The sequence below is a fragment of the Myripristis murdjan genome, chromosome 12 (assembly GCF_902150065.1).
Source record: "Myripristis murdjan chromosome 12, fMyrMur1.1, whole genome shotgun sequence".
Classification (NCBI taxonomy): Eukaryota; Metazoa; Chordata; class Actinopteri; order Holocentriformes; family Holocentridae; genus Myripristis; species Myripristis murdjan.
Window position 1 is genome coordinate 3,289,772 of NC_043991.1, and position 24,683 is coordinate 3,314,454.

The following is a 24,683-nucleotide window of genomic DNA, read 5'->3' on the forward strand; positions in this document are numbered from 1 at the left end:
TGTGCCCTCTCAGGCGGTGCGGCTACAGCAAGGCCAAGCAGGACCCTGAAGAGGAGAAGATGCACTTCCACAATGGTCACAGTAAGTTAAGAGTGCCCAAACTGATCATGTTTGTGTGTGTGCATGTGTGTGTGTGTGTGTGTCTGTGTGTCTGTGTGTGTGCATGCATGTGTGTCTGCGTGTGTGTGTGCATGTGTGAGTATACGCGCATGAGGTCATCTAGAGTTTACCAGTAGACATACAGTTGAGGGTTCACACAGCGGTCGTGTCTCTGTGGGTTAATTCAGTCCCATAGGCGTGTGTGTGTGTGTGTGTGTGTGTGTGTGTGTGTGTGTGTGTTTGCTGCGTGTTGACAGCACTGTTACACGTCGTCACATTTCTGGCTTCGTCTCCTCGTGTCCATCTGCCGGCGTCACAGCCGCTCTCAAAACGCCAAAACCTCAGGAGAATTTCAAATCTGAGTGTGTGTGTGTGTGTGTGTGTGTGTGTGTGTGTGTGTTATTGTGAACGACCATAATCTACTATCTTGTCCTGCTGATTCACGCCACGTGGCAAAAAAAAACAACAACAAAAAAGTAAATATTGACTGCTTCGTGAGATGTAAAGGTGTTTTCTTTCTCCATATTTGATCTCCCAGCTGATTGACACTGAATAACATTATCAAGACAAGCATCACCGCTGATTACATCACATGATCTGCCGTCGTGTGTGTGTGTGTGTGTGTGTGTGTGTGTAGACTTGAATGACAAGTGATGCATGTTAGTCTTATTCTAACAGAGGAATTAAAGCCTCTAGGAGTGTGTGACCATCATGGAAATTTAGCTTTTAGTCCGTTCACATTAATCTCTGTGCACAGGTGTGACTGATTTAAACTGTACTAAATAGAGTTGTATACAAAAGTTACTTTACTAAATAATGGTTAAACACCGTATTTCGCCAATTAACCCTGCCAGATGCAGAGAAGCTGGTCCATGCCTTTATCTCCTCAAGGCTGGACTATTGCAACGGACTCTTTTTCGGGATTCCTGGCAAGAACACACAGAGGCTGCAGTACATCCAGAACAGCGCTGCCAGGGTCCTGATGAGAGTCCGAAAACATGAACACATAACCCCCATTCTACACACACTTATCACTCCACAGACCTCCCCCCGCTCCCCCAGAGCCACAGGCGGCCTGCTCCTTCGGGTCCCAAAAACCAGACTCTCCACCATGGGGGACCGAGCCTTTAGCTCAGCCGCACCACGCCTGTGGAACAGTCTCCCCGCCCCGCTGAGGGCTTTACAGAATCTGGACTCTTTTAAAAAGGAAGGCTTTTAATTGTTAGGGTTAGGAGAGAGGAGAGGACGCTGACGTCTGTCTGTTCGCCGCTTCTCCATCTCCGAGTTTTAATTTTGCTGATATTTACTGTGTTTTCTATTCTATTTTCTTTACTTATATATATATATATATATATATATATATATATATTTTTTTTTTTTTTTTTTTTTATTATCTGTAGCACTTTGAGATTTTCGAATGAAAAGTGCTTTACAAATAAAATCTATTATTATTATTATTATTATTATTATTATTATTATTATTATTATTAATCGCCCGGCCGCAAATAGCCGCCGGGTTCTTATAAACGCCTGGGGTCTGCACCCCACCCGAATAACCGCCGGGGCGATTATTTGCATTATATTGAGGTAACCCAAAATAAGGCTACTCACCTTATTTTTGCAGCAGTAAACAGTTAGCCGCACAATAACTGTGCGGCACTTTCGTTTTCTGTCAAAATAAGAGCGCTAGCTAACGTTAGAACAAAAGGGTGCACCGTAATCTTAAATCGACCGACTGTAAATATGTTGGACAGTAACTGTCATCACGATAATGGTCTGGTGCAGGTCCGTGCAAAAATAAATAAAGGCCTGCAGCGAATAGCCGCCTGGTTCTTTTAAACGCCCGGGGTCCAAGTTGATTTTGTATATTAAACGCCCGGGTGATTAATTGATGAAATACGGTAAGATAGAATAAAATAAATCAATGCATTAAATCAGACACATTCATGCTTTTTGCTCAGATACGTTTGGCATGTGGCACGTCAGATCTCCGAGAAAGTTTTTATACTTTGACTCTTGAGGCTGTCACACCCAGAGGTCTGAATTACGTTTTCAGATCGCTAATGTTAATATTAAGCGCTAATATCAACATACATGAACATAACATTAGCGACGCTGCTCTAGCTTGGATTTGAACTCAGAGTGTTGTTATTTACGCCAACACTAGAGGGCGCCTAACTCTGAAATGTCACTAAAGGCCATAATGAGCTGCTTTATAAACAATCTGTGGGGTCGATTTGCACCGAAGGGCAGTTTGAAGTGTTTAGTGACATATCAACGCTAACTGTGTGTGTGTGTGTGTGTGTGTGTGTGTGTGTGCACAGTAAAGTACCCGGGCGTGCGCACCTACATCGACCCCCTGACCTATGAGGACCCCAACCAGGCGGTGCACGAGTTCGCCCAGGAGATTGACGTCTCCTTCATCTCCATAGAGAGGATCATCGGCGCTGGTGAGCCCAAATAGCTAATCTGGATTAAATAACGTCAAGAGGTCTGACGTAATCCGGTCATGCTTTCCGTGTGTTTTAAGAAAAATGCTCTCGGAACCATTTTCTCAGTATTTTTACTGCAGCGCCTCACGTTATGTTTTAATCAAACTGCACAAAGGTGAGTTCAGATTATACCTTCAGGAATGAGATTAAGCCTGTTGGTCAAAAATGAAGTCTTGTGCTTTTTACGAGCATGTCATCGTTAAAACCGATCAGCAGGTCGATGCTAACAGGCCTGGCTCACAGTCTACCTTTCAGAATAAAGGCCTGCAGAAGACGAGGCGTGATCTGACGTTTACAGCCCGTTAAGACCGACACTTTTACCAGGAAATTATTCTTTACTTGAAAACTTTTTTTTAAACTCAATTCAACAGGTTTTTTGATTTGTTTTGTTTTGTTTTGTTTTTATGCTTGGCTGGTATTGGTACACAAATCCAAACATGGGTTGAATAGCCACATGGATTAATTTACCCAATTTCCCCTCAGGGATCTAATCTCGTACGAATGGATTATTATGGATTATGACTGTTGGGTTAGTTAAGAAAAAACAGTCTAATAGTGTGTGTATTTATGCCTTTAGGTGAAAGAATGGGTACAGACAGTATTTTTTTATTTATTATTTATATTTTTCTTTATTATTTATATTTATTATTTATTATTTATATTTTTTTATTTATTATTTATATTTTTTTTCAGCACATTTGCAGTAATATTAGGGGTGAAGACCTTAAAAATACATTTTCCATTGTTTTTTTTTTTTTTTTTTTTTTTTTTTTTTTAATGTTCAGAGACAGAGGTCATCACTTGGTCACTGTAGGATGATAATATAGGCGTATACAGATCTTTGCTGTTCTATGAGATCAAAAAAAAAAAAAAATTAAAAGTGATGGCACTTACAGCTGTTTATTTATTGAGGTATTGTTTTAGGATGTGTTCTCTCTCGTGAGCTTTACTTTTATTAGATTGTTTAGTTTGAAATGGGCGTCTTGAGTTTTAATGGAATCAGCGAATGAATCAGTCAAGAAAAGAAATAAATGCTGTTATTCATGCTCTTTCAGAGGGACGTGGGATTAGGGCCAGCCTGTTAGGCTTTGAGCGAATCATTCTGAGGTCTCAGGTGAGGTCGTGCTCGTGCTTGTGCCTCAGTCATAGCTCCGCCCCCTCTCCTCCAGGTGAGTTCGGCGAAGTGTGCAGCGGCCCGCTGAGGCTGCCCGGCAAGAGGGAGCTCCCGGTCGCCATCAAGACCCTGAAGGCCGGCTACACGGAGCAGCAGAGGCGCGACTTCCTGTGGGAGGCGTCGATCATGGGCCAGTTTGACCACCCAAACATCATCCACCTGGAGGGCGTGGTCACCAAGAGTGAGCCGTCACGCTGTCATTTCCCTTTTTAAACCCCCGAATTCATAAACCTCAGCTTTGCAGCGGCGGTAATTTGAGGGGAATCATAAAGTCACTGAGGTGGCGGCTGCTTTATAGTTACAGCGTTACAGCGGCCGTGAAAAAGAGGTCGTGAAAAGCCGGTGATGTATCAATATGTAAATGAGATTTTGCATATTTAACATCCACGCCCTGATCATCCGTGACCATGTGCAAAATGAAAGGGGCTGCAAAATAGATTCATCATAAAGTTCCTGCCAACAGAACCCGGCATATTAAAAGAAGAGGTTGAGTCAGACGGGGGAAAATTATCGCTCGGAAAGACACAGAACAGAACTCTATTCATGAAACTATTCTGTAATCATAACGTGGGACTGAAAATGCCTCTCCAGAGCAAGCGGTAATGATAATAAACTTTATTTGTATCACACCTTTTTGTACAAGAAAAGCAGCTCCGCGTGCTTTCACATGCAAATAGACATATAATGAAGAGAAAAACAGGGGCAGAATATCATTTGTACCAGAACATAAGACGGAAAATCAGCACGCTTTTCTTCAAGAGTGTATCTTCATTTTACAACAACGAAGAAGGAGACAAAACTCGCAGACGGTGCATAGTTAAAGGATGCATATGTAGGATGGATGAAATCAAAATGCTAAAAAAAAAAAAAAAAAAACAGCACAATCAGTAAAAGCTACAGCAAAAGCACAATTCTTTTTTTTTTTTTTTTTTTTACACTGAAAATTTTTATTTTTTATTTTTATTTTTTGCACAATAAAAGCAAAACATCAGAACAAAAATGAAATAACAATAGATTGTGCAGGTGAGATACAGAAAACCCAGAGGGGCTTATAGGAGAATCCCACCTCAAAATTTGATTACATAAAAAAAAAAAAAAAAAAATGCCCAAAAATTGTCAACAAACCAACGAAAAAGAGCAAATATACATTAAGTCAATGCAAATATACATTAGATCAATGCAGCAAATGTGTGTAAAAGTGTGTGAAAAGTGTGTGAAAAGAGTGTACAGACCTATGTGAGTATGTGTACGTGTGAGTGTACATATTTCTGTATGAGTGTGAATACGAGTGTGTGGAAGCAAAATACGAAACAAGAACACCAAACCCCAACTACCAAAATACCAAGTCAAAGTTAAGTTAAAGTTTGGTTTATCACACGTCCTTAGTCGACATTTATAGTTTCTTAGAGATGTAGATTGGATTCTCCGTACTTTTAAGGGAAAAAAGTATTTTGCCTTTTGTACGCAGTTTATAACTCGCCACCAAGGGGCCTCCCAGATTCACCGTCGGTGTTGATTAACTAAAAAGAGCCTCTTTGAGCTGATCCCAGAACATCTTCCCACAGGTTTAATGCTGCCCCTGGAAAAAAAAAAAAAAAAAAAAAAAAGTACACCAAGTTCATAACTCGGCCTCTGAAGCCATAAGCATTTATTTAGCAGGCTGCCTTTTTATAATTCGCTCATGGAAAATGCAGATGATCAGGAGAAATAAAAAACCGAGCAAGCTGTAAACCTGAGGCCGTGATCGCTGTTTACGAGAGGGAAAAATAAAACAAATTACACACTGCTGCACCGTTAACCCTGCCGCTGAGGTTTATGAAAAACCCCCTCCTGCGATGTGGTATAAAATTTTGTTCCAGTATCCAGATTTACATTATACGTTTAACCCTTAAAGGAAATAGAGACTGTATTTTAAGACCAAACTTCATGTGTATCGTTTTTTTTTAATGAAATGTTTTCTAATATTTTGTTTCTCAGGTAAACCAGTGATGATCATTACTGAATACATGGAGAACGGATCGCTGGACACCTTCCTCAAGGTAAGATGACGAGGACGAGGAAGAGGAGGAGGATTAAGACGAATGTAAAAGGGAAGGAATTTGTGGAGGATTATGAGAAGGACGAGGATGAGGAAAAGGAAAAGGAGGAGGAGAAGAGGATGATTATAGGAGCTCGGCAGTGGATAAACAGGAGTAAGAGGAATATTATGGAGAGGAGGAGAAAGAGGAAGATGATGGGGAAGATGAGGAGGAGGTGCGGGAGAAGGGTGGGGAAAAGGACAACCAGGAATTCACCAGCTCAGGAATCCACAAGTGAAGTGGAGTGAAAGTAAGGAGATTTAATTGAGTTTTAATTGACGTTTTTTTTTTTGCAACAGCTTTGGCTTTTCTACCAGGAGGGGTCTGAGTCGGCTCCACTGGACTGTACTGGGTGTACTGGGAGGATGTAGCTTTGGGAGGATAATGGGCAGATGCACAGAGGCGGTGCTTTTTATTGATGCATGATGGAAGTTGGACATTAAATTTAAAGGCAGTTTCCAATGGGAGGCCATCCCACCTCGTTATGATTCTCAAAAGAATAAAACTAAGAAACGCCTCAGGAGGTCAGGACAACCCATCATCACCCCAAATACAAGAGCATTTCCATTGTTTGCGTCTCCATTGTTGGTGCGTTTCTTTACATTTGACATCTAAACATTAGATTGAAGACAGGCATTTAAAAATTGATGCATTCATTCTAGAGGTTATCAGTCTTGACGTGAACCTGAGGGGTTTTATCGTTCCTCAGCCTCCTCTTCAACATCAGTAGACAAAGTGGTGAGCCCTCCCCTTCCAAACTACAGAGTCTGCCTTTAAATCGAAATTGCATTGTCTTCCCGCAGGCGGAAATAGATTTTTTTTTTATTCCTCTTCTTTTCTTTTGCTTCTTCTGTTTGTCCTACTTATCCCAACTACCACCACCTCCAGTTCAACCGCACAAAATTCTGCATTTCCAAAGAGAAAAAAAAGTGAAAGGATGACGCATCACAGTGAAAGAAAATGTTGGTGCAAAATCGTTTTTATCACTGATCATGTTTGTGCTGTTGCATCCAAAGCCACTGAGCAGAAGACAGTGTTGTGCAGTGTTTTCTTCGTGTGCACCATGTGGAGATTTCAGTCTTGGTGATGTATTTGTGAACATGATACGGGTAATTAGCTCTCATGTATGGAGCTCATGTTCAGGATTCTCAGCGTGCAATATAATCCAGCGCTGTGTGTCCTGCTTCGTGGACTCGGGTTATGCTGGCACCTCTCAAAGACGCGCAGCAGCTCGGTCCTGGGTCTGTCGGCGGGGTTCAGATGTTGAAATTCTCCTACAGTCTGTGAAGATGTTGTCCCTGGGTGTGAGGCTGAAGCTTTGCCAGAAACGTCCAAAGGCACACCGAAAGAGCCCACACCACCTGGAGAGTTTGGCCGCAGAGTCTCGGATCAAGGTGCCGTTGCTCTCACAGGGTCAGGTCACCGAGGAAGGTCTGATTGGTCGGATTGGCAGCGATATCTGCGGCGAGGGAATCCTCCATCATGAGCCGGGGTTAAAGAAATGGCTTCAACGAAGAATCCGCCTGCAGGTGAACGGTGAACTTTGAGCAGCGGTGCATCAGGGCACCATGGGGAAATGAAAGCTCCCGGCTTAGACAGACAGAAAGACAGATTACAGTGTGAATGAGCATGGCTACATGAATGCTGGTCACATACACACTGGTGGGTTAATTCATTAAGCCAATGGGAAGATGTGGTCTGTCTGAGGTCGGCGTGTCCGTCTTGAGTGGCTTGTTGTGATGTTGGACAGAGCGTTACTGCAAACTATTCGATACCATTTTCACCTCTGTACGTCCAGTGCTAGCATTTCCTGTTAGCTTAGCATAAAGACTTGAAGTCTGTGGGAGTCATTAGCCTGGTTCTGTTAAAGTGGAACAAATAAACCTCACAGCAACTCTGAAGCTGTCTTAGTGGATCATGTGGATTTGAAATACACGTCTTGGGAGTCGTTTTAGGAGAAGGTTGATGGTGGAACTGAAACCGCTGAACACATTTATCCTTCCATCTAGCTCAGTGAGCCACGCACCGCTGAAGGTAGAGGAAGATCTGGCCCTAATTAAAATGGTTCGTTGTAGCTCGTCATGTAGAACATGCCCAGAATTATGTGCTAAAGGACCACACCGGTGATTCTGCATGTTTAGCACAGTGTCTACAAAATGTATAAACTTCATGTTTCTGCGAATCTCTTCCCAAAGCGAGCAGTAGGGTTTCAGAGCTGCCACATCACTCCTCCTCCCTTTCCTCCAGCCGCTGGTTTCCATTCATCCCACTACAATATGAACATGAACTACTCAAATTTGAAAACTGAGGAACTTTAATTATATGTAGTGAAATCTTGAGTATGCCTGCATGATTTTGAAAAAAATGGTTTGTTTGGGTTTATGTTTTTTTGTTTATTTAGATCCCTATGACCTACAATGCAAAATGTAGGTAAATGTAGGCATTCAAAATCAGTGGTATGGTCCTTTAAGCTCTCCCTGGGCCAGCCATGTTTAAAGTGGAAACAGTCATGGCATTACATGTGCCTTTGGATAAAGTGTCCACTAAGTTTATGTTTAATTACAGATTAGAACAAGAGTCCTGAATTAAGAGGACAGCCCTGTAAGGTGGTTCATAATGAAAGAGGAGAACCTCTGAATGGACATGACAGTTTACATGTGAAATGCACCCTTTAGTCCAGTGGTTCTCAACTGGGGGAGCACGTACCCCTAAGCGTACTTTGGAGTATCGCAGAGGGTAGGTACGATTTTTTTTTTTTTTTTTTTAAATGTTGATTTGAAAAATATCAACAATGCATAAATCCTAAAATATTGAGCCAATGCTGCAATACGTGCAACAAAGAAAAGTAAGATTCATAAACGTTGTTCACTATGACTGGGAAGTCAGACAAAAATCAAGAAAAACAGAAACAATAGAATCTCCTGAGTCATCTGGTTGTTGTTTCAACTTTTTTTGTTTTGCACTGATGAGGAAAAAAATACACTACTCACAAAAAGTTAGGGATATTTGGCTTTTGGGTGAAATTTATGGAAATGTAAAAAGTTCATGCTACAGTGATATTATATCATGAAAGTAGGGCATTTAAGTAGAAGCATACACTGGTGATTTCCTCATCTCAAACAATTCATCTGAAACAAAAGCCAACAACAGTGGTGGATATACCACAACAAAAAATGTCAGTGTCAATAACTTGTGCCCTTGAGCATCAATTACAGCTTGACAACGACGTCTCATGCTGTTCACAAGTCGACTTATTGTCTGCTGAGGCATGGCATCCCACTCTTCTTGAAGGGCGGCCCTCAGGACATTGAGGTTCTGGGGTACAGAGCTCCGAGCCTCTACACGGCCACTCAGCTGATCCCATAGGTTTTCTATGGGATTCAGGTCTGAGAAAGTGCAGGCCACTCCATTTGAGGTACCCCAGTCTCCAGCAGCCATTCCCTAATGATACGACCTCGATGAGCTGGAGCATCAAACACCTGATGTGAATTTTGCCGTTAAACTCTTTGTTAGAGAACAGCAACTTCTGCAAAAAGTACTGAAACACTGAACAGTTGGACATGTGCATTCAAAAGTTTACAGAAGGTCACATTAAGTTCACCTGTAAAGGTTATAATGCATTTTAGGTTCATCCTGAAATTTCACCCGAAAGCCGAATATCCCTAACTTTTTGTGAGTAGTGTATTTCAAAGGGGGTACATTATTGAAAAAAGTTTGAGAACCACTGCCCTGGTACATAAACCCATCACTGTGGCAAGACACAGCGACAGGCAGACAGGACTAAATATTGCATGAAGAAAGCAGAGCCCCTATAGGAGACGAAGGCGTAGGGAGCGGTGCAAGAAATGTAGTCGTGTTTTTCACCGCGGCGTTGAGGGAGGACGGAGCGGATGACAAAGACATACATCAGAAAAGAAGTGGAAATTCGGGGAAGTTAAGAACATGAAGCTGCGGGTGCCCTTGGAAGGCAGGAGCGGAGAATGCAGAAGGGAAAGATCAAAGTCCTCACCTGACAGGATTTTCTCTCACCCGGGCCGGGGGAGGAGGAGGAGGAGGAGGAGGAGGAGGAGGAGGAGGAGGAGGAGGCTGGGAGACAGAAGAAGGAGATGGATATGCAATGGGCTCTGGTCAGTGGAAACTGCTGACGTGTTTGTAGGTTTACCGTGCGCCTCGGAGAGCCATGATGATGAAGATGAGTGGGAGATGGAGGAGGACGACCCGGCAGGAGGAGGAGCAGCAGCGGGAAATTACACCGGGAGAGATGGTGAACCGAGGGCGCGACGACGGGGAGAAAAGGTGATCATGTCAGCTGGAACTGCCTCGGCAATAACCAGCTCAGCTAATGCAAGACTGGAACGAGGGACCATAAAGTCCAACCTGAGATTACCTTCCCATTTCAGGTGGGAGTGGGAGGTTCAGGTGCTTCGGACTTCCCTATCAACCCTCTTTAATCCTGTTAATCTCCAGGTTTCTGACACCCATCTCCAATCCAGTGAGTGTTTTGTGTGAGATGTGTATTTCCCAATATAAGATTTGGAAACTGCCTCACACATAAGGCTTAAATTTTCTCACACAACCTGGCAACCCATGTGAAGCGTCCTCTTTAAAAAATGATGAGCGCAAACTGACTCCACGCTGAAAATGGAGGAAGAAGATTTTAGATTTGAAATGTTGTATGTTGTTATTTCACTTTTTTGTACATTTTAATGCACATATTGGTGTTAGCTGGCACATCCCTTATGGAAAGAAAATATATTTACCAATATATTACATGAAATATATTACAAAATATTACAATATATTACACTTAATATATGGAATTACAATATATTTAAATATGTTATGTATTTGAAAATGTCTTAGCAATACATGGACTAATATATTGGTGAAACATACAGTATATAATGCAATATATTTATATATATATATTGCTTCAATGTATTTTAATATATAAGTAATTGAGCATTTCAGATATTGCAATATATTGGAAAATATAAATACTAGTTCCCATATATGGCAATGTATTATCTAAGAGATCACATAATATTTTCCAGTATAGTGCAATATATTTTTGTTTTGTAGGGGATACTCTTTTTTTCAAGCCATGTATGAAGAGTAGACTATATTTTGTGATTTAAATTGATGTGTTGAATATTTTGGATTTTATTTTGTATGCCCTTTCTTTTTTTCTTTTTTTTTTTTTTTGTCTGCAGTGTAATGCTGGCAGCTATGAGAAGGGTAGCTGTGGCAGTTTTGGGAAGTGAGTTTTGAAGCCGTGAGCTGTGAAGGTGAGGGAGGCTCACTGGAGGTTTTTAGAGGAAAACAGTGCAAGGCTGGATGGTTTCCAGTTGAGAGGTCAAAACCTGCACAGCCGCAGGACCGGCCACGCTCTGAAAATTAAGAGTCAGAGCCTGCAGGTTGCACAGAGGGAACAGAGGTGCTGTGACTCCTAAAAATTACATTCTCATACAACTAAACTGCATTCTTAATTAACCCTGTAAAGCCTGAACCATCAAATAATTGACAGAAAATTCCAATTCTTGGAAACTGGAGCCATTATTGGTCCAGCTAAACAGCCAAAAAAAAAAAAAAAAAAAAAAAAAAAAAAATCCAAATATCAATTCCCAACTATGAGATTCAATTTGTTGATTTTTTTTTTTTAAACAAACAAAAACATCATAAAACACAAAAGTTCTTTAACACATTGGTAGTTCCAAACATATAAAAGAAAATAACACTTTTTCCATTTTTTTGTGTTATCTTTTTTTTTTTTATTATGACCAATTTGGTGAAAATGACCTCAGTATACCTGCTGTGTTAAATTTAAGACAGCCATTTTCAACACGGTTTTACAAACAAAAATGAAATGTTGGCTGAAAAAAAGGCTGAAAAAAATCATGTCTTAAATATGACATGTGCGGCTTTATAGGGTTAAGTTTGTAAGAACCTTTGTAATCCCTTTGACCGACTTTCACCCAAGTCACACAAGTTCGAGTCGAGCGTGAAGTGATAGTGGTGTTTGTTTTTTGCAAACGTTACCTTACATTTTCCATTACCAAGTGGTTTTTAAGCCTAAATCTAACCTTAACCAAATATTTTTGGTGGCTAAAATCACAAAAATGTTGCTGCCCAACATGATATGCAAGATATGTTGATATGAAATGTGTTTGTGAAGCCAGAAACAAAACATAGTCAGTGGAAAAAAAAATCGTTCAACCCCAAATGTAACTCAGAATGCATATTTGCTGTATGGGAACGTCATTTTGAGGAGGCAGGGCTGGTGATGCCGTGTCAAACTAATTTCTGTGCACGTCTTTAGCTTTGCATTGGTATCTTGAGGGTAATAATGTTTGGTTACCATGGGCCCAGTGATGGTGACCAGAATTCATATTTGCTGAGGTAGAAGGTAAACAAAAACTCAAAATCTTACCAAGAATACTTGTCTTATTTCAAGTCAAAATGTCTTATTTCTAGTCAAAATGTCTCATTACACTTAAAATAAGACAATTTTCACTTGTTTCAAGCTAATTTTCACTTATTTAAAGCAAATTTTCACTTGAAACAAATGAAAATTGTCTAAAAACAAGTTATTTCTGAGGTGATCATGTCTTATTTTAAGTGTAATGAGATATTTTGACTAGGAATAAGACAAATATTCTTGGTAAGATTTTGAGTTTTTGCAGTGAGATGAACAATCACAAGTAGACTCCACTCCTTCAGGATTTTATACTGAAGATGGTGGGATGTAACGGCAGGATGGAAACACATGGAAACGAGAGGAAGAGGAGAGGAAGAGGAGAGGAAGAGGAGAGGTGTGTAGGTGATACACCAAACAAGAACCTAACAGGAGGCACGAGGAGGGGAACGAAGGCTTTGTGCTCAGTTCTGTGTTGGGGATGGCTCCGTTTTCAGGGAATCTGCGTGACTGAGGTGCATCACGATTTGGAGAGTGTCTCCGTAGAACGTGGGGATATTTCCCTCTGAGCTGCTTATGGATTCTCAGAAGAAAAGAAATATTGCTGATCAAAGAGTTGACATTTTCAGACGTGGTAGAAAAGATGCTGAAACATCAGAACAGCAGAACAGCAGCAGAGCGGAGTGGAGGTCCATACGGTGTCTGTGAACATGTGGATTTGACCTCTGTCTTGTTGTGTTTCATCTCATCTTCCCCAAACAAGAACTGTGAAAAAAAACAAACAAACAGATGATGACAAAATTTCTCTTTTTTCTTCTTCTTTCTTGTTTTCCTCCCTGTAGAAAAATGATGGTCAGTTCACTGTAATCCAGCTGGTCGGTATGCTGCGTGGGATTGCATCTGGCATGAGGTACACACACACAATTACGCATACACACACACTCAGACACATGCTGCACACACAGTGAGAGACATGCTGATATTAATGGGCATGTCGCTCTCACACACTGCAAAATTATCTCCATCTTAACATGTCATTCAGTCTCAAACTGTTTTGAAACACTTTTATTGGCTTTGATTTGTGTTTTTTTTGTGATTTCACACAGATGTGCATGTTTACAGATGTTTGATGGATATTCTTAGATATGCTGTAAAAATCCCCATCTCATCAAGTCATTTAATCTCAGATTCTCATGTTAAAATCTTGTTTTTCTTCACACAAGGTAAAAAAAAAAATAAAATCTTCCAGTAGGACCAGATAATCCCACTCGTTTCCAACACTAATCAATTTTCTTGAATCGAGTGTCATTTTCTTGATGCTTGTGGGCTGACCTGCCTTATTCTGCCTTGTTTCAGCAGATTTGTACTTGTTTAAGTGGGATTAGGTCATCCCACGTGTTTGAAGAAAAAACAAAATTCTAACACAGAATAAATAAACCAATAAAGAGAATAAATGAGGGATTTTTTTGAGTCCATTCGACCACACAGGTTGTTTGTTCCACTCCTCTAATACGATCCACAGGAACGTTTCCTGAGATCGACTAGCTGGCAAGTTAGCCACTAAAAACACCTGGTTAAGATTAGGAAAAGGTTGTCGTTAAGGTAAGGAGAAGGTTTGCGTCATGGTTAAGGTTAGGAGTAAGGGGTTCAGATTAAGAACTGTCATATTAGTGAACATTTACTAACATCAGCTACCTGTAGGAGAGCACTTGTGTTGACTGACTCATCCTCATGTGGCCTTAACACCACACCACAGTGTCGTTATATACAGAACCACCACTAGAGGGCGCTTGACTTTAAAACTATAGATCATAATGAGCTGCTGTATTAACAACCTGTGGGGTCGGTTTTTGCTGGAGGACAGTGTCCATCTGAATGCAGGACACAAGTTTGTTTGTCTGTTTGTTTGTCTGTTTGTTTGTTTGTTTGTTTGTTTGTTGACTCCTGTGTGTGCTGGGAAATGCAGGTACCTGTCTGATATGGGCTACGTGCACCGCGACTTGGCCGCTCGTAACATCCTGGTCAACAGCAACCTGGTGTGTAAAGTGTCTGACTTCGGCCTGTCCCGAGTCCTGGAGGACGACCCTGAGGCGGCGTACACCACACGGGTAAGACCGCGCGCGCGTGTGTGTGTGTGTGTGTGTGAGTGTGTGTGTGAGTGTGTGAGTGTGTGTGTGAGACAGACAGATAGACAGAGAGTGAGCTGGGAAGTGAACAGCGAGTGTGTGTTGTCTCGGTGTCGAGGACGGTGAAGATGGTGTGTTTGACAGTGGAGATGATGGGCATAATGCCTGACATCTATATTTAATTTGCAGAGTGTGTGTGTGCATGTGTGTGTGTGTGGTGAATGTGGTATACCCAGCTCTGGATTAAGCGGAAAACTCTCACCCGACACACAATTTCACACATGCACGCCGCCAAATACACACTCACTCACACACACACTCTCACAGCAGGCTTTAAATTGAGCTGTGTGTCCCAGGCACAGTGGAGTCCTGTCAGCCAGAGACAGGCTGCTTCCTGCAGGAGGAGGGCCAATTAGCACTCAGCTCAGTCTCCACAACAGTCAATTAGCGCCGAGTCCTGCTGCCTTAGCACCAAATATCCTGTCACTCACCTCTCACTGCCGGGCTACAGCTCCCTCTCTCTCTCCCTCTCTCTCTCTCTCTCTCTCTCTCTCTCTGACGGAGCTGCAACAGTAACAGAGCTCTCACCCTGCCGATAACCAGAGCTCAGGACGCACCGCTGTGTCCATCAGCGCCACATCAAGCTCCTTTTTTGCTCAGCCTGTGAACTTTTTTTTTTTGGACGTCGAAGGTCAGCTCTTGGTTTCTTGAAGCCCACTCAGGGATTATGGAAGAAAATAAAAAAAGCAACTGAGCATTATTGAAAAAAGGTCATTTGTGTAATTATGATTATGTAATTATGGTTTATGGGCGCAAACATATGAGGTTCTCTTTCTACATCAAAGCAGTTTAACATATAGAAGGTCTGACTGCGTTTATAGAGGTTATGATGTGGAAGGCAATCATTTAGGAGTCATTTATTGCTATAAATCAATAATGCAGTATATTGTGAGACAGTATCAAAACACTGGTGGGTCATTCCGTGTCATTTCAACAAATTTTCAGGAAACACCCAGGAAACCCGTGTAATTTTTTTTTTTTTCCCATTTTTGAAGGGCTGACATGCCTACCAGTTATGATGTATGACAGATGTTTTTGTATATTCTGAGAGAGTAGGTGGAGGTGTATTACCGTACCAAATTTCAGTTTCCTATGTGGTGTAGTTTCTGAGATATTGACACCTGAAAATGGTGGAAAAATAAGGACGCGCCGAAATTGCACCAAAATCGACACATAATCCCCCTCACTAAATTGTCCATATCTCAAAAAGTATCAATCCGAGCAAACTAAACAGTGCGCCTATTGGATAAATAAGGAACAACTGGTGAAAATTTCAGAATTTTTTGAGACCCAAGTGCATGGGCCATATGGTGAAATGACATGGAATGACCCTGGTGCCAAGTATCAGTATTTGAGTTTTTAACCCCTTAACCCCAGCAGGTCCAGCCGACATACAGCACTGTCTCTCAGAGGCTGTAGAGGACTGGAGGATTTTATAGTGAAGTTACTGGTGTCATGTGAAAGTAGACAACCAAAGGTATCCATTGATGTGAATCCCTTGACCTCTGACCTCCAGCTGTGTGAATGAAAGTGGGTTCTCTGGGCAGCCACGGCTCTCCCCTTTGCAGACATGCCCACCTTCTGCTAATCCCATGCAGTTTGGGCCCCAAAGCCTGCAGTCCACATGTGTTCTTGTGGCCTGTTGTAAAATGGTGTGTGTGTGCAGACTGGGGCCTAAACAGTCTTGGAGCTGCATCAGTTGGCTTTGACTGGAAAGCTGAGACTCTTGTGGATTCAATGAGCCACATTTGATTCCTGTGTGATGATGTTGGCCCCCATAGCAGCCATTTCACTGCAGGCAGAGACTTTTGTCAAACTGGACGTCGCTGTAGGAAATGACCTCTAGTGACCTCTAGGAGAATCACAGCCTCATCAAACTTTACAGACACAAACTAGAGAGCGAGGCCGTTCAGAGGAGCTCTGCTTCTCCAGCTGGACTGACAGGAAGGGCCAGTTTCTGACACATTTACACAACACAACGCTCAACATCCAGTCACCACAATATGCAATTTTTACAGAAATCTTCAAATGTCAAAAGATTTTGATACCAGATCACAGAATGAATTTTTCTGTGGTGTTCCTCAAGGTCTCGATGTCCTCATGTGGTATTTTGAGGTCAAAGATGGTTCAATTTAACACCACATCTGTGGAACAAATGGTATCAACTCAACATCAACATATACATAACATATAGCCTATAATATCAACAACTTTTGACACATAATTGAACATGGGAATGTTCAATTATATAAAAAAAAGATAATAAAAATGGTCTAAAGAAAGGGGTGGAATGATACGGCGTTCATTTTAATTTCACTTAATTTGCACTGATAGCACATCTGACTTCCTGTGAGGTGTGTTTGTTCCCTGCCTTTAGGTGTTTTAACTGGAACTGTTGTGTCATGTTCGTGTTGTGTTCGCTGTGCAGATTGAAACACCGAAAAACACCAATCGATTCCTGCTTTTTGAAAAACTGTTTTGCCTTTTCCAGGGTGTTTTTGTCTTCTTCAGTTACAGATATCATGTTGTGTCACCGCTGATTATCTCACAATATATTGCAAATGGCAGAATCGCCCTTTATTGTGATGCACTCATGATTGTGGGTAAAATATTGTGATTTTATGCATCGCTTGATAAATGCGTCTCCGTGTCGCTGCAGGGCGGGAAGATCCCCATCCGCTGGACGGCTCCGGAGGCGATCGCGTACAGGAAGTTCACCTCGGCCAGCGACGTGTGGAGCTACGGCATCGTCATGTGGGAGGTGATGTCGTACGGGGAGCGGCCCTACTGGGAAATGTCCAATCAGGACGTAAGTTTGACAGGACGCGGAAATGTCAGTCAAAGTGTGTATCCTCGTGTGTGTGTGTGCATGTTTGTCTGTTTTTTTTTAATAAATTATTTCCCCGAGGATGGTAATTCCTTTTTGAAAAATGATGAGTTCAGTGTCTCTCAAAGATACTTCAGCGCTTTACGGCCACATGTGGGATCAAAATAGACAGTAAATCTTTGAAAATTCATGAAAAGTCAAACAGTTTGTCTCTAGAGTGAAAAAGTGAAAGTGCATCGATATCTAGTGTCACGATATCTTTGACCAAATACCTCGACAGCGATATTGTGACGATATTGTAGTGATGACTGTCGGTGCTTTAATAAGATATTTACTCGCTGTAGATTATTTTAAACCATTAATAATGTGGATATGATGACCAAACAAGTAGACGCCAACAACGGCAGAAAACCTCATCGCTTCACTTTATCGCCGCCGTTAAAACCAGGAGACATCACTGATACCACGTGATGGTACAGTATGATGATATTCAGAAAATGTAAACCATAATATCTAACCTAATGTCATGGTATCAGTATAATATTTCCCTGCCATAGTATAGCTTTTAAAATGTATAGGTGAAGCTATTTGTAACATATTTGTATTATATTTCTTGTTATTTGTAAAGTTTTTAATCGTTCTTATTATACTTAGTAGTGGTAGTAGTAGCAGTGGTAGTAGTAATGTTATAAAAATTGGTGACATTATGGAGAAATCATTTTGAAAATCTGGGTCGCTGACAAGGTTATTGTAGTTTTGTGTTTTTCATTCATTTTTATTTTTATTTCATTTTGACTTTTTGTTTTCAGTTAGTTTTTAAAGCAGGTTTGCTGATGTCGTTTGGTTTAATTTTTTTATAAAATGCTTAAGTTTTAGTCCAGTTTAGTGGTAGTTATAGTCTTCCTTTTTTTTTTTTGTAATACGGGGTATTTGACAAGGGTTGGATTCAAAACAGTTAGCAGTAGTATTGTGTAATAAAAGCTGAATTCACTGAGGACAGATGAGCAACCAGATAACTTGACAGTGAAGAAAACTAAAGACATTTTCTCTATAACTTTATAACACAAGAGACCGCAAAGCCTCATTTTTATTTTTATTTCAGGTAACGAAAATGTTTTTTCACGCCTGGTTTTCATTATTTCATTAGTTTGAATAAAAGATAATAACCTTGGTCTCTCAGCAAGAGAAGTGAGCGCCTCTCCAGGTGTGTTATTTTTCAGTGATGACACAGATCAGGACGTGTGTGTGAAATACACAGCGGCTTCAAACGGCTGCGTGGATCTATTAAACCATCGATGGGATCTATTAGTACAGATAATATAAGAGACTGGGTTTAATGGGGAGAGGCTGGGGAGACTGGGTTTAATGGGGAGAGGCTGGGAGGGGAGTGGAGAGGAGGAGTGTGAGCGAAAGAGTGAAACAGGTGAGCGCACACGGATGTGACGAGCTCAGCAGAAAAGCAGCGGGCTGCACGTTCACCGCTGATTTATAGATTCTCCATCGATGCTGCACCTTTTAGATGTGCTGGTGAACAAAATGCAAAGGTGTGTTTTTTTTTACTCTTTCATTCATTCGTTTGTTTATTCATTTATTTGTTTATTCTCATCCTGTTGATTTTGAAATTCTGTCAAAATGCGAGATGAATTTAACGTGATGCTAGAAGCAGAGTGATGCACACGACCCGGATGTATCTCTGTGTCCGAGTGGAGATGAGGAAGAGGGCGAGAGACAGTGTGTGTGAGTGAGTGTGTGTGTGTGTGTGTGAGAGAGAGAGAGAGAGAGAGAGAGAGAGAGAGAGGCTGGCACCTTTAGGGCAGCACTGAGGTCATTTTCATGGAAACACAGCAACTGTGTTACTTGGTAAAGTGAGAGAATGCAGCTTTGGGTTTTAGTGACACAATCTCTCTCTCTCTCTCTCTCTCTCTCTTTTACACACACACACACACACACATAGCCCTCCAGTGACCTCTTCATCCCTCGCCTCAGACCCCTCCCTCCTTCTTGTGGTGATTAGGCTGTCTGTCTTACAGAAGTCTGGAGGAGTGGAGGAGAGGAGAGGGGGAAGGAGAGGAGAAGACGTTTGATGTTTAATTGAAAGCGTTATGCAGGATTTTCTCTGATCTGTGCAGAAAAGAGTGCAGGCTCTCTCTCTCTTTCTCTCTCTCTCTCTCTCTCTCTCTTTCTCTCTCTCTCTCTTTCTCAGCTCTCTCCTGCACTCTGTCTTAGTCCCTCTCACTTCCTCTTAACCATGTCTCTTCCTCTCTCAAAAAAGAAATATCTTTATTTCTTCTCTTTCTCACCTCGCTCTCACTCATTCTCACTTTTCCCTAGTCTCTCTCTCCCTCTCTCTTCATCTCTCTCTCTCTCTCTCACTCTCTCTCTCTCTCCCTCTCTCTGATCTTTCTTCCCTGCCAGTCAACTCTGTAGTTCTTCTCCCACTCAACACACAGCAATGATTTGATGCTGTGCTGCTCTCTTGTAATTTGGTGTGTGTGAGCATGTGAGCGTGTGTGTGTGTGCCCGTGTGTGTGTGTGTGTGCGTGCGTGCATCCATGTGCATGCACGCTTTCATGCATGCATGTTGGAGTTTTATCACGTCTGTCTTTTGTGTGAATTTGACAGGAGTAAAAGCTGTCATGAACTCAACAAATCAATTCCCTGCAGTGTCTTGCACTGGCAGAACTAGGCTGAAAACTCTGCTAGCCTGCTAACAGAGCCAGCCAGGGGGGTTTATTTATTATTCAGCTTACTCTGTACCTCCCCCAACTCACCTCCCCAAAAAAAGAAAGAAAGAAAAGAAAACATTTCTGGATTCCATCTTGCATCTTGATACCTGCAGAAATGATAAACCGTGCAACGCTGCATGTCAAATAAACAAACACCCCATGTGATGCGTTGTTGATCCCCAAAGACGGACAAATTTATTCCACTTTCCACCTTCAGGGGCAGTGGGGAGCCGGGTCGGACACAGAATAGCAACCCCAAATATTCAGCATCAGGCTCAAGGGCACTTCAGCAGGGCAGTGTAATCTCCAGTTTGAGTCAGTCCTGCTGCTGCTGTGGTACAGGGCTGGATATCTGGTGACTCTAAGTCCAGATTCTGCCTGGTCAGTGGGAGCTTGCCAGTCCAGTCTACGTGTGTTTTGTGGATCTGGAGACCCCGTGTACCCCGGGGGGGTCGTGTGGATGGTGCTGCAGGAGAACAGGGTGCCAGGTTCACTGCTCCAAGTTACCCGGTCCCTGAAAAAAAAAAAAAAATGCTTTGAGAGCTGTGTCCGCATTCTCGGCACCGAGTCAAGCTCATTCCCGGCGGGTGTTGGACTGCATCAGGGCTGTGTCTTGTCTCCAATTCTGTTTGTGATTTTCACGGACAGGATTCCAAGGCGCAGTCGGGGGGTGGAGGGTGTCCAGTGTGGTGACCTGCAGGATTGCGTCCCTTGCTCTTTATAGATGATGCGGTCCAGTTGGCCTGATCAAGCTGTGACCTTCAAAACACACATCTGGGAGGCTTGCAGCTGAGTGTGAAGCGGTCGGGACGAGGATCAGCACCTCCAAGGCCGAGGCTGTGGTTCTTTGCTGGGAAAAGGTGGTTTGCCCTATCCGAGTTGAGCGTTGGGAGTCACTACCTCAAGTGGGGGACTTCAAGTCTCTTGGGGTCTTCACAAGTGAGAGGTAAATGCAGCAGGAGATGGACAGGCAGATTGTAGCAGCGCCAGTCATGGAGTAGAAGTTGAGCCACGAGCCAAAGCTCTCAGTTTACCGCTTGATCCCTGTTCCAACCCTTTCTCTGTGGTCATGAGCTTTGGATACTGACCAAGAGAATGAAATCGCGGATACAAGCGGAGGAATTGAGTTTCCTCCGCAGGGCTGCTGGGTGCACCCTGAGGGATACGGCGAGGAGCTCATTGTAAGGCGACAGGTGAGGTGGTTCAGGTATCTTGTCAGGATGCTGCCAGGTTACTTCCCGGTGGAGGAGCTCCGGGCACGACCAACTGGAAGGAGACCCCAGGGCAGACCCAGGAGCCACTGGGGGGATTATGTATCCCGGCTGGACACGGGAACGCCATGAGATCCCCCAGGAGGAGCTGGTGGACGTGGCCCAGGAAAGGATCATCTGAGGTGACGTCCTCAGACTGCGGCCACCATGGCACTGTCCGGGATCAGGAAAATGGAGGGATGGGTGGATGGATGGTATTTGGCAACCAGACTGCGGGCCACTGTCGACCATTTTGCTCCGTGCGGTTGCTCCTGTTGACAACATGGCAACATTTTTTAAGTCTAAAATGAAAATAAATCTTCACTAAAAGCAAAAAAAGAAAGAAAAAACAAAACTTGCCCAATATAGGTCTCCTTGTAAACACACTTTTACTTTTGATTACACTCAGAGTGTCTCACCAAAACACATCGTCTGTGTCCTTGAGACTTCACAAACACGTTGAACGTGTTTCCTACCTCAAAAGACGAACTTTACAAAGGCTTGTTCTGGAAGATTTTGGGAGTTGTGTGGTTTCATTGATGTGTGTACTGTGTCACCCCCATGCACGTGAACGTGTGGTGGAAGAAAAACAAAGTCCTGGGTTTTAATCAATTCACAACACTAGCTAATTGCAAGCTCGTTAGACAGCATTGCTTTAATTTGCAACATTTATGGCTCTATAACACATACAAATCTAATCCTGCCTTATGCCTGACTGCAAGCCATAATGCATCATTTTTGGTTTATTTTTGTTGGATTTTTCAGAGGTCAGTATCTCCTCTATTGGCCACCCATTGACGTTTATATGTCAAAACTCACCACATTGAAGTCTGGATGGACGTAGAAGAATATAATAAATACATATACCTCTAAATAAACATAGAAACACTTCACAAACAAATACTGTAATGTATCATGAGTTAAACCAGTCAATCATTTCATTCACAGTACTTTATATATATATATGTTTTTCATTTATTTTAATAACCCACATATTTGTTTTGTTGCTGTGCTGCTGAAGACAACCAAAACCGAAGCTGTAGACCACAATGAAATTGCGTTGCATTTTTGTGGTAAATGCATTTATGTCAGTGTCTTATTGTGGAAATATGGGCCATAATTACATAGGACCTCAATCACTCTAAATGTTAATCCATTGAAATATGGCAACAAAACCTGACAGCCATTTATAAAAGTTAGTGTCAGGCCTTGAGTTGCATGTTCAGCTGTCATTTTTTCTGTTTTGTTGCATCCTCTACTTCTCCCTCTCTCTCTCTTACTCTCTCTCAGCTTTTCATTGCCTCATGTCTTCATGTTAATAACATCTTTCCACATGCCTTTTCCCTCTCTCTCCATGAGTTAACTGGTGCAAATCGAGCTGGGTGTAATTACGCTGCTGGGCCAATCAGTTTTTAATTTTTTGGATACTGGATATCGATGTAAAAAAGCATCACTCCCCGGAGGCTCATCAGATTTCACCCAGCTGTGTCTTAGATACCGAGCGAGAGGCTTAGGGCCCTGTTGGCCTGGTGGTGGTGCAACAGTGGGCCGATCAGGTTTATATTGGTGAATGTGGGACTCCAGTGTCAAAACAAATCACTTCCAGTTTCAAGTTGAATCCATAACAGGCAGCAGGGGTGCAGAAATCCCACGGGACGGACAGACAGAGCCCAATTCATTGTGCATTTCCCAGTTTTTGAAAATGGGGGATAATAAAAACAGCAGAGAGCCATCAGTTGCATGATGGTTCAGCCTGCCCTGCACCATCGCACCGCCTCATGTCTCTCTTTAACCTCCCTCCCCCTCTCTGTCTCTTCCCCTTTACATCCGTCTGTCTGCAGGTAATAAAGGCGGTGGAGGAGAGCTACCGGCTGCCAGGTCCTATGGACTGCCCCGAGGCGCTCTACCACCTCATGATGGACTGCTGGCAGCGAGAGCGCAGCAACCGGCCCAAGTTTGACGAGATCGTCTGCCTGCTCGACAAACTCATCCGCAACCCCAGCTCGCTAAAGAAGCTGGTCAACTCCTCGCACAGGTGGGAATTCATCCTGCAGACAACATAGAAGATAAGATAAGGTGGAAATCACAGTAAATCACAATACATGCAATAAAAAAACAACAGAACACAACATGCAAGGTACAGACAAGAAAAACGGACTTGGTTCCAGTGATTACGAGCTATTGCATTTGGTCTGTAGCGCCCTCCTGAGGCCAGTTTTATGAATTCTTTAAAAATGTAAAAAGGCTAAATGTTTCAGCTGTATTTTGTGTTATACGCATCCCGTTTTTTTCTGCTCTTTTCCAGTAACTTTGGCCATGTTTATAATTCTGGATTGTCTATTTTTATCCCGAGACCCCAGGTGTCTACCAACAGTCATGACAAGGTTTTTTTTTTATATATATTTTTTTTCATAAAGTGAATTTCAGAGAAAATCACTCCCCAAACTGATTTTGAAAGCCAGTGCAAATATGGAAATTTGTGGGTTGAAGCTGCCAGTATTTGTCCTCTACTATAATATTTAATATGACAGTTTTTGGTTTAAGAGTTCATTCCTGGTACGGTGGGAGGATGGAGATTCAGAAATAATAATATTTAGAGTCACCACTGTAACCTAGGATGAGTAAAACTGTAAGCTATTCATGTATACTTTTGAAAAAATCATCTCCAAATATTGTATAATAATCAGGTGTGTGGAAGTTTCAGTATCGATCAATTAAACAGTGAATATGTGATCAAATCAGATCCATCCTATGAGAGGGAGGCGATACTGAAGCGCTGATATCAAAATTTTAATAAAAGGCCAACATTAGCCTCATATATTCATCAGCTGCACAAAATGAGATCTCCACTTTTTAAAATATTATTTCTAGTGACATGTACTCGTACAAAATGAGCGATTAAAAATGTATATTATACTTTTTGAAAGCAGAGCGGAGCACTTTTACAGACGAGAGCCTGGACTGTATCAGTCATTATCACTTCACTGAATAATGAAGTGCAGCCTTTTTTTTTTTTTTTTTTTTTTATGGGTTCAGTGTTTTAGAGCGCAAAGCAGATTCATCACCGCTCAGATGAAATTCAAATAGTCGCCCTGCAAGTCCTGTGCAGCAATAAAAGGTAGAACAAAATGGATTCAGTCTGTAAAATGCTGGAAAAAAAAAAAGAAAGTCTCAGTTTTCTTTTGGCAAAATTATACATTCATTTGAAATGTAGTAAGTGGGAAACATTTGAACACCGAGCGCAGAGTGTTTTCCCCTGCCGTGTATTTGCATTCCATTAGTGTATGACTGTGTGAAATAAGGTGTTAGTGGTTTAAAGCAGACATTTTACTCAGCAGCCCTCATTACCTCATTATCTTTGCAGAAGTAATGAAATGATGGCATGAGATCCTCTCTTTTTCCCCTTATCTCTCTTTCCCTCTCTCTCTCTCTCTCT

The 24,683-nt window shown here is 42.1% G+C and overlaps 1 protein-coding gene across 1 annotated transcript in view; it reads left to right on the top strand.

Moving 5' to 3' along the window:
• epha5 (EPH receptor A5) overlaps window positions 1-24,683 on the top strand; it is a 144,480-nt gene that overhangs the window by 114,919 nt on the left and 4,878 nt on the right. Inside the window, 8 exon segments of the mRNA XM_030064988.1 lie at window positions 14-81; window positions 2,424-2,549; window positions 3,761-3,946; window positions 5,743-5,804; window positions 13,101-13,168; window positions 14,225-14,366; window positions 17,104-17,253; window positions 23,089-23,282. Of these exon segments, the coding sequence (XP_029920848.1) occupies window positions 14-81; window positions 2,424-2,549; window positions 3,761-3,946; window positions 5,743-5,804; window positions 13,101-13,168; window positions 14,225-14,366; window positions 17,104-17,253; window positions 23,089-23,282 (996 nt within the window).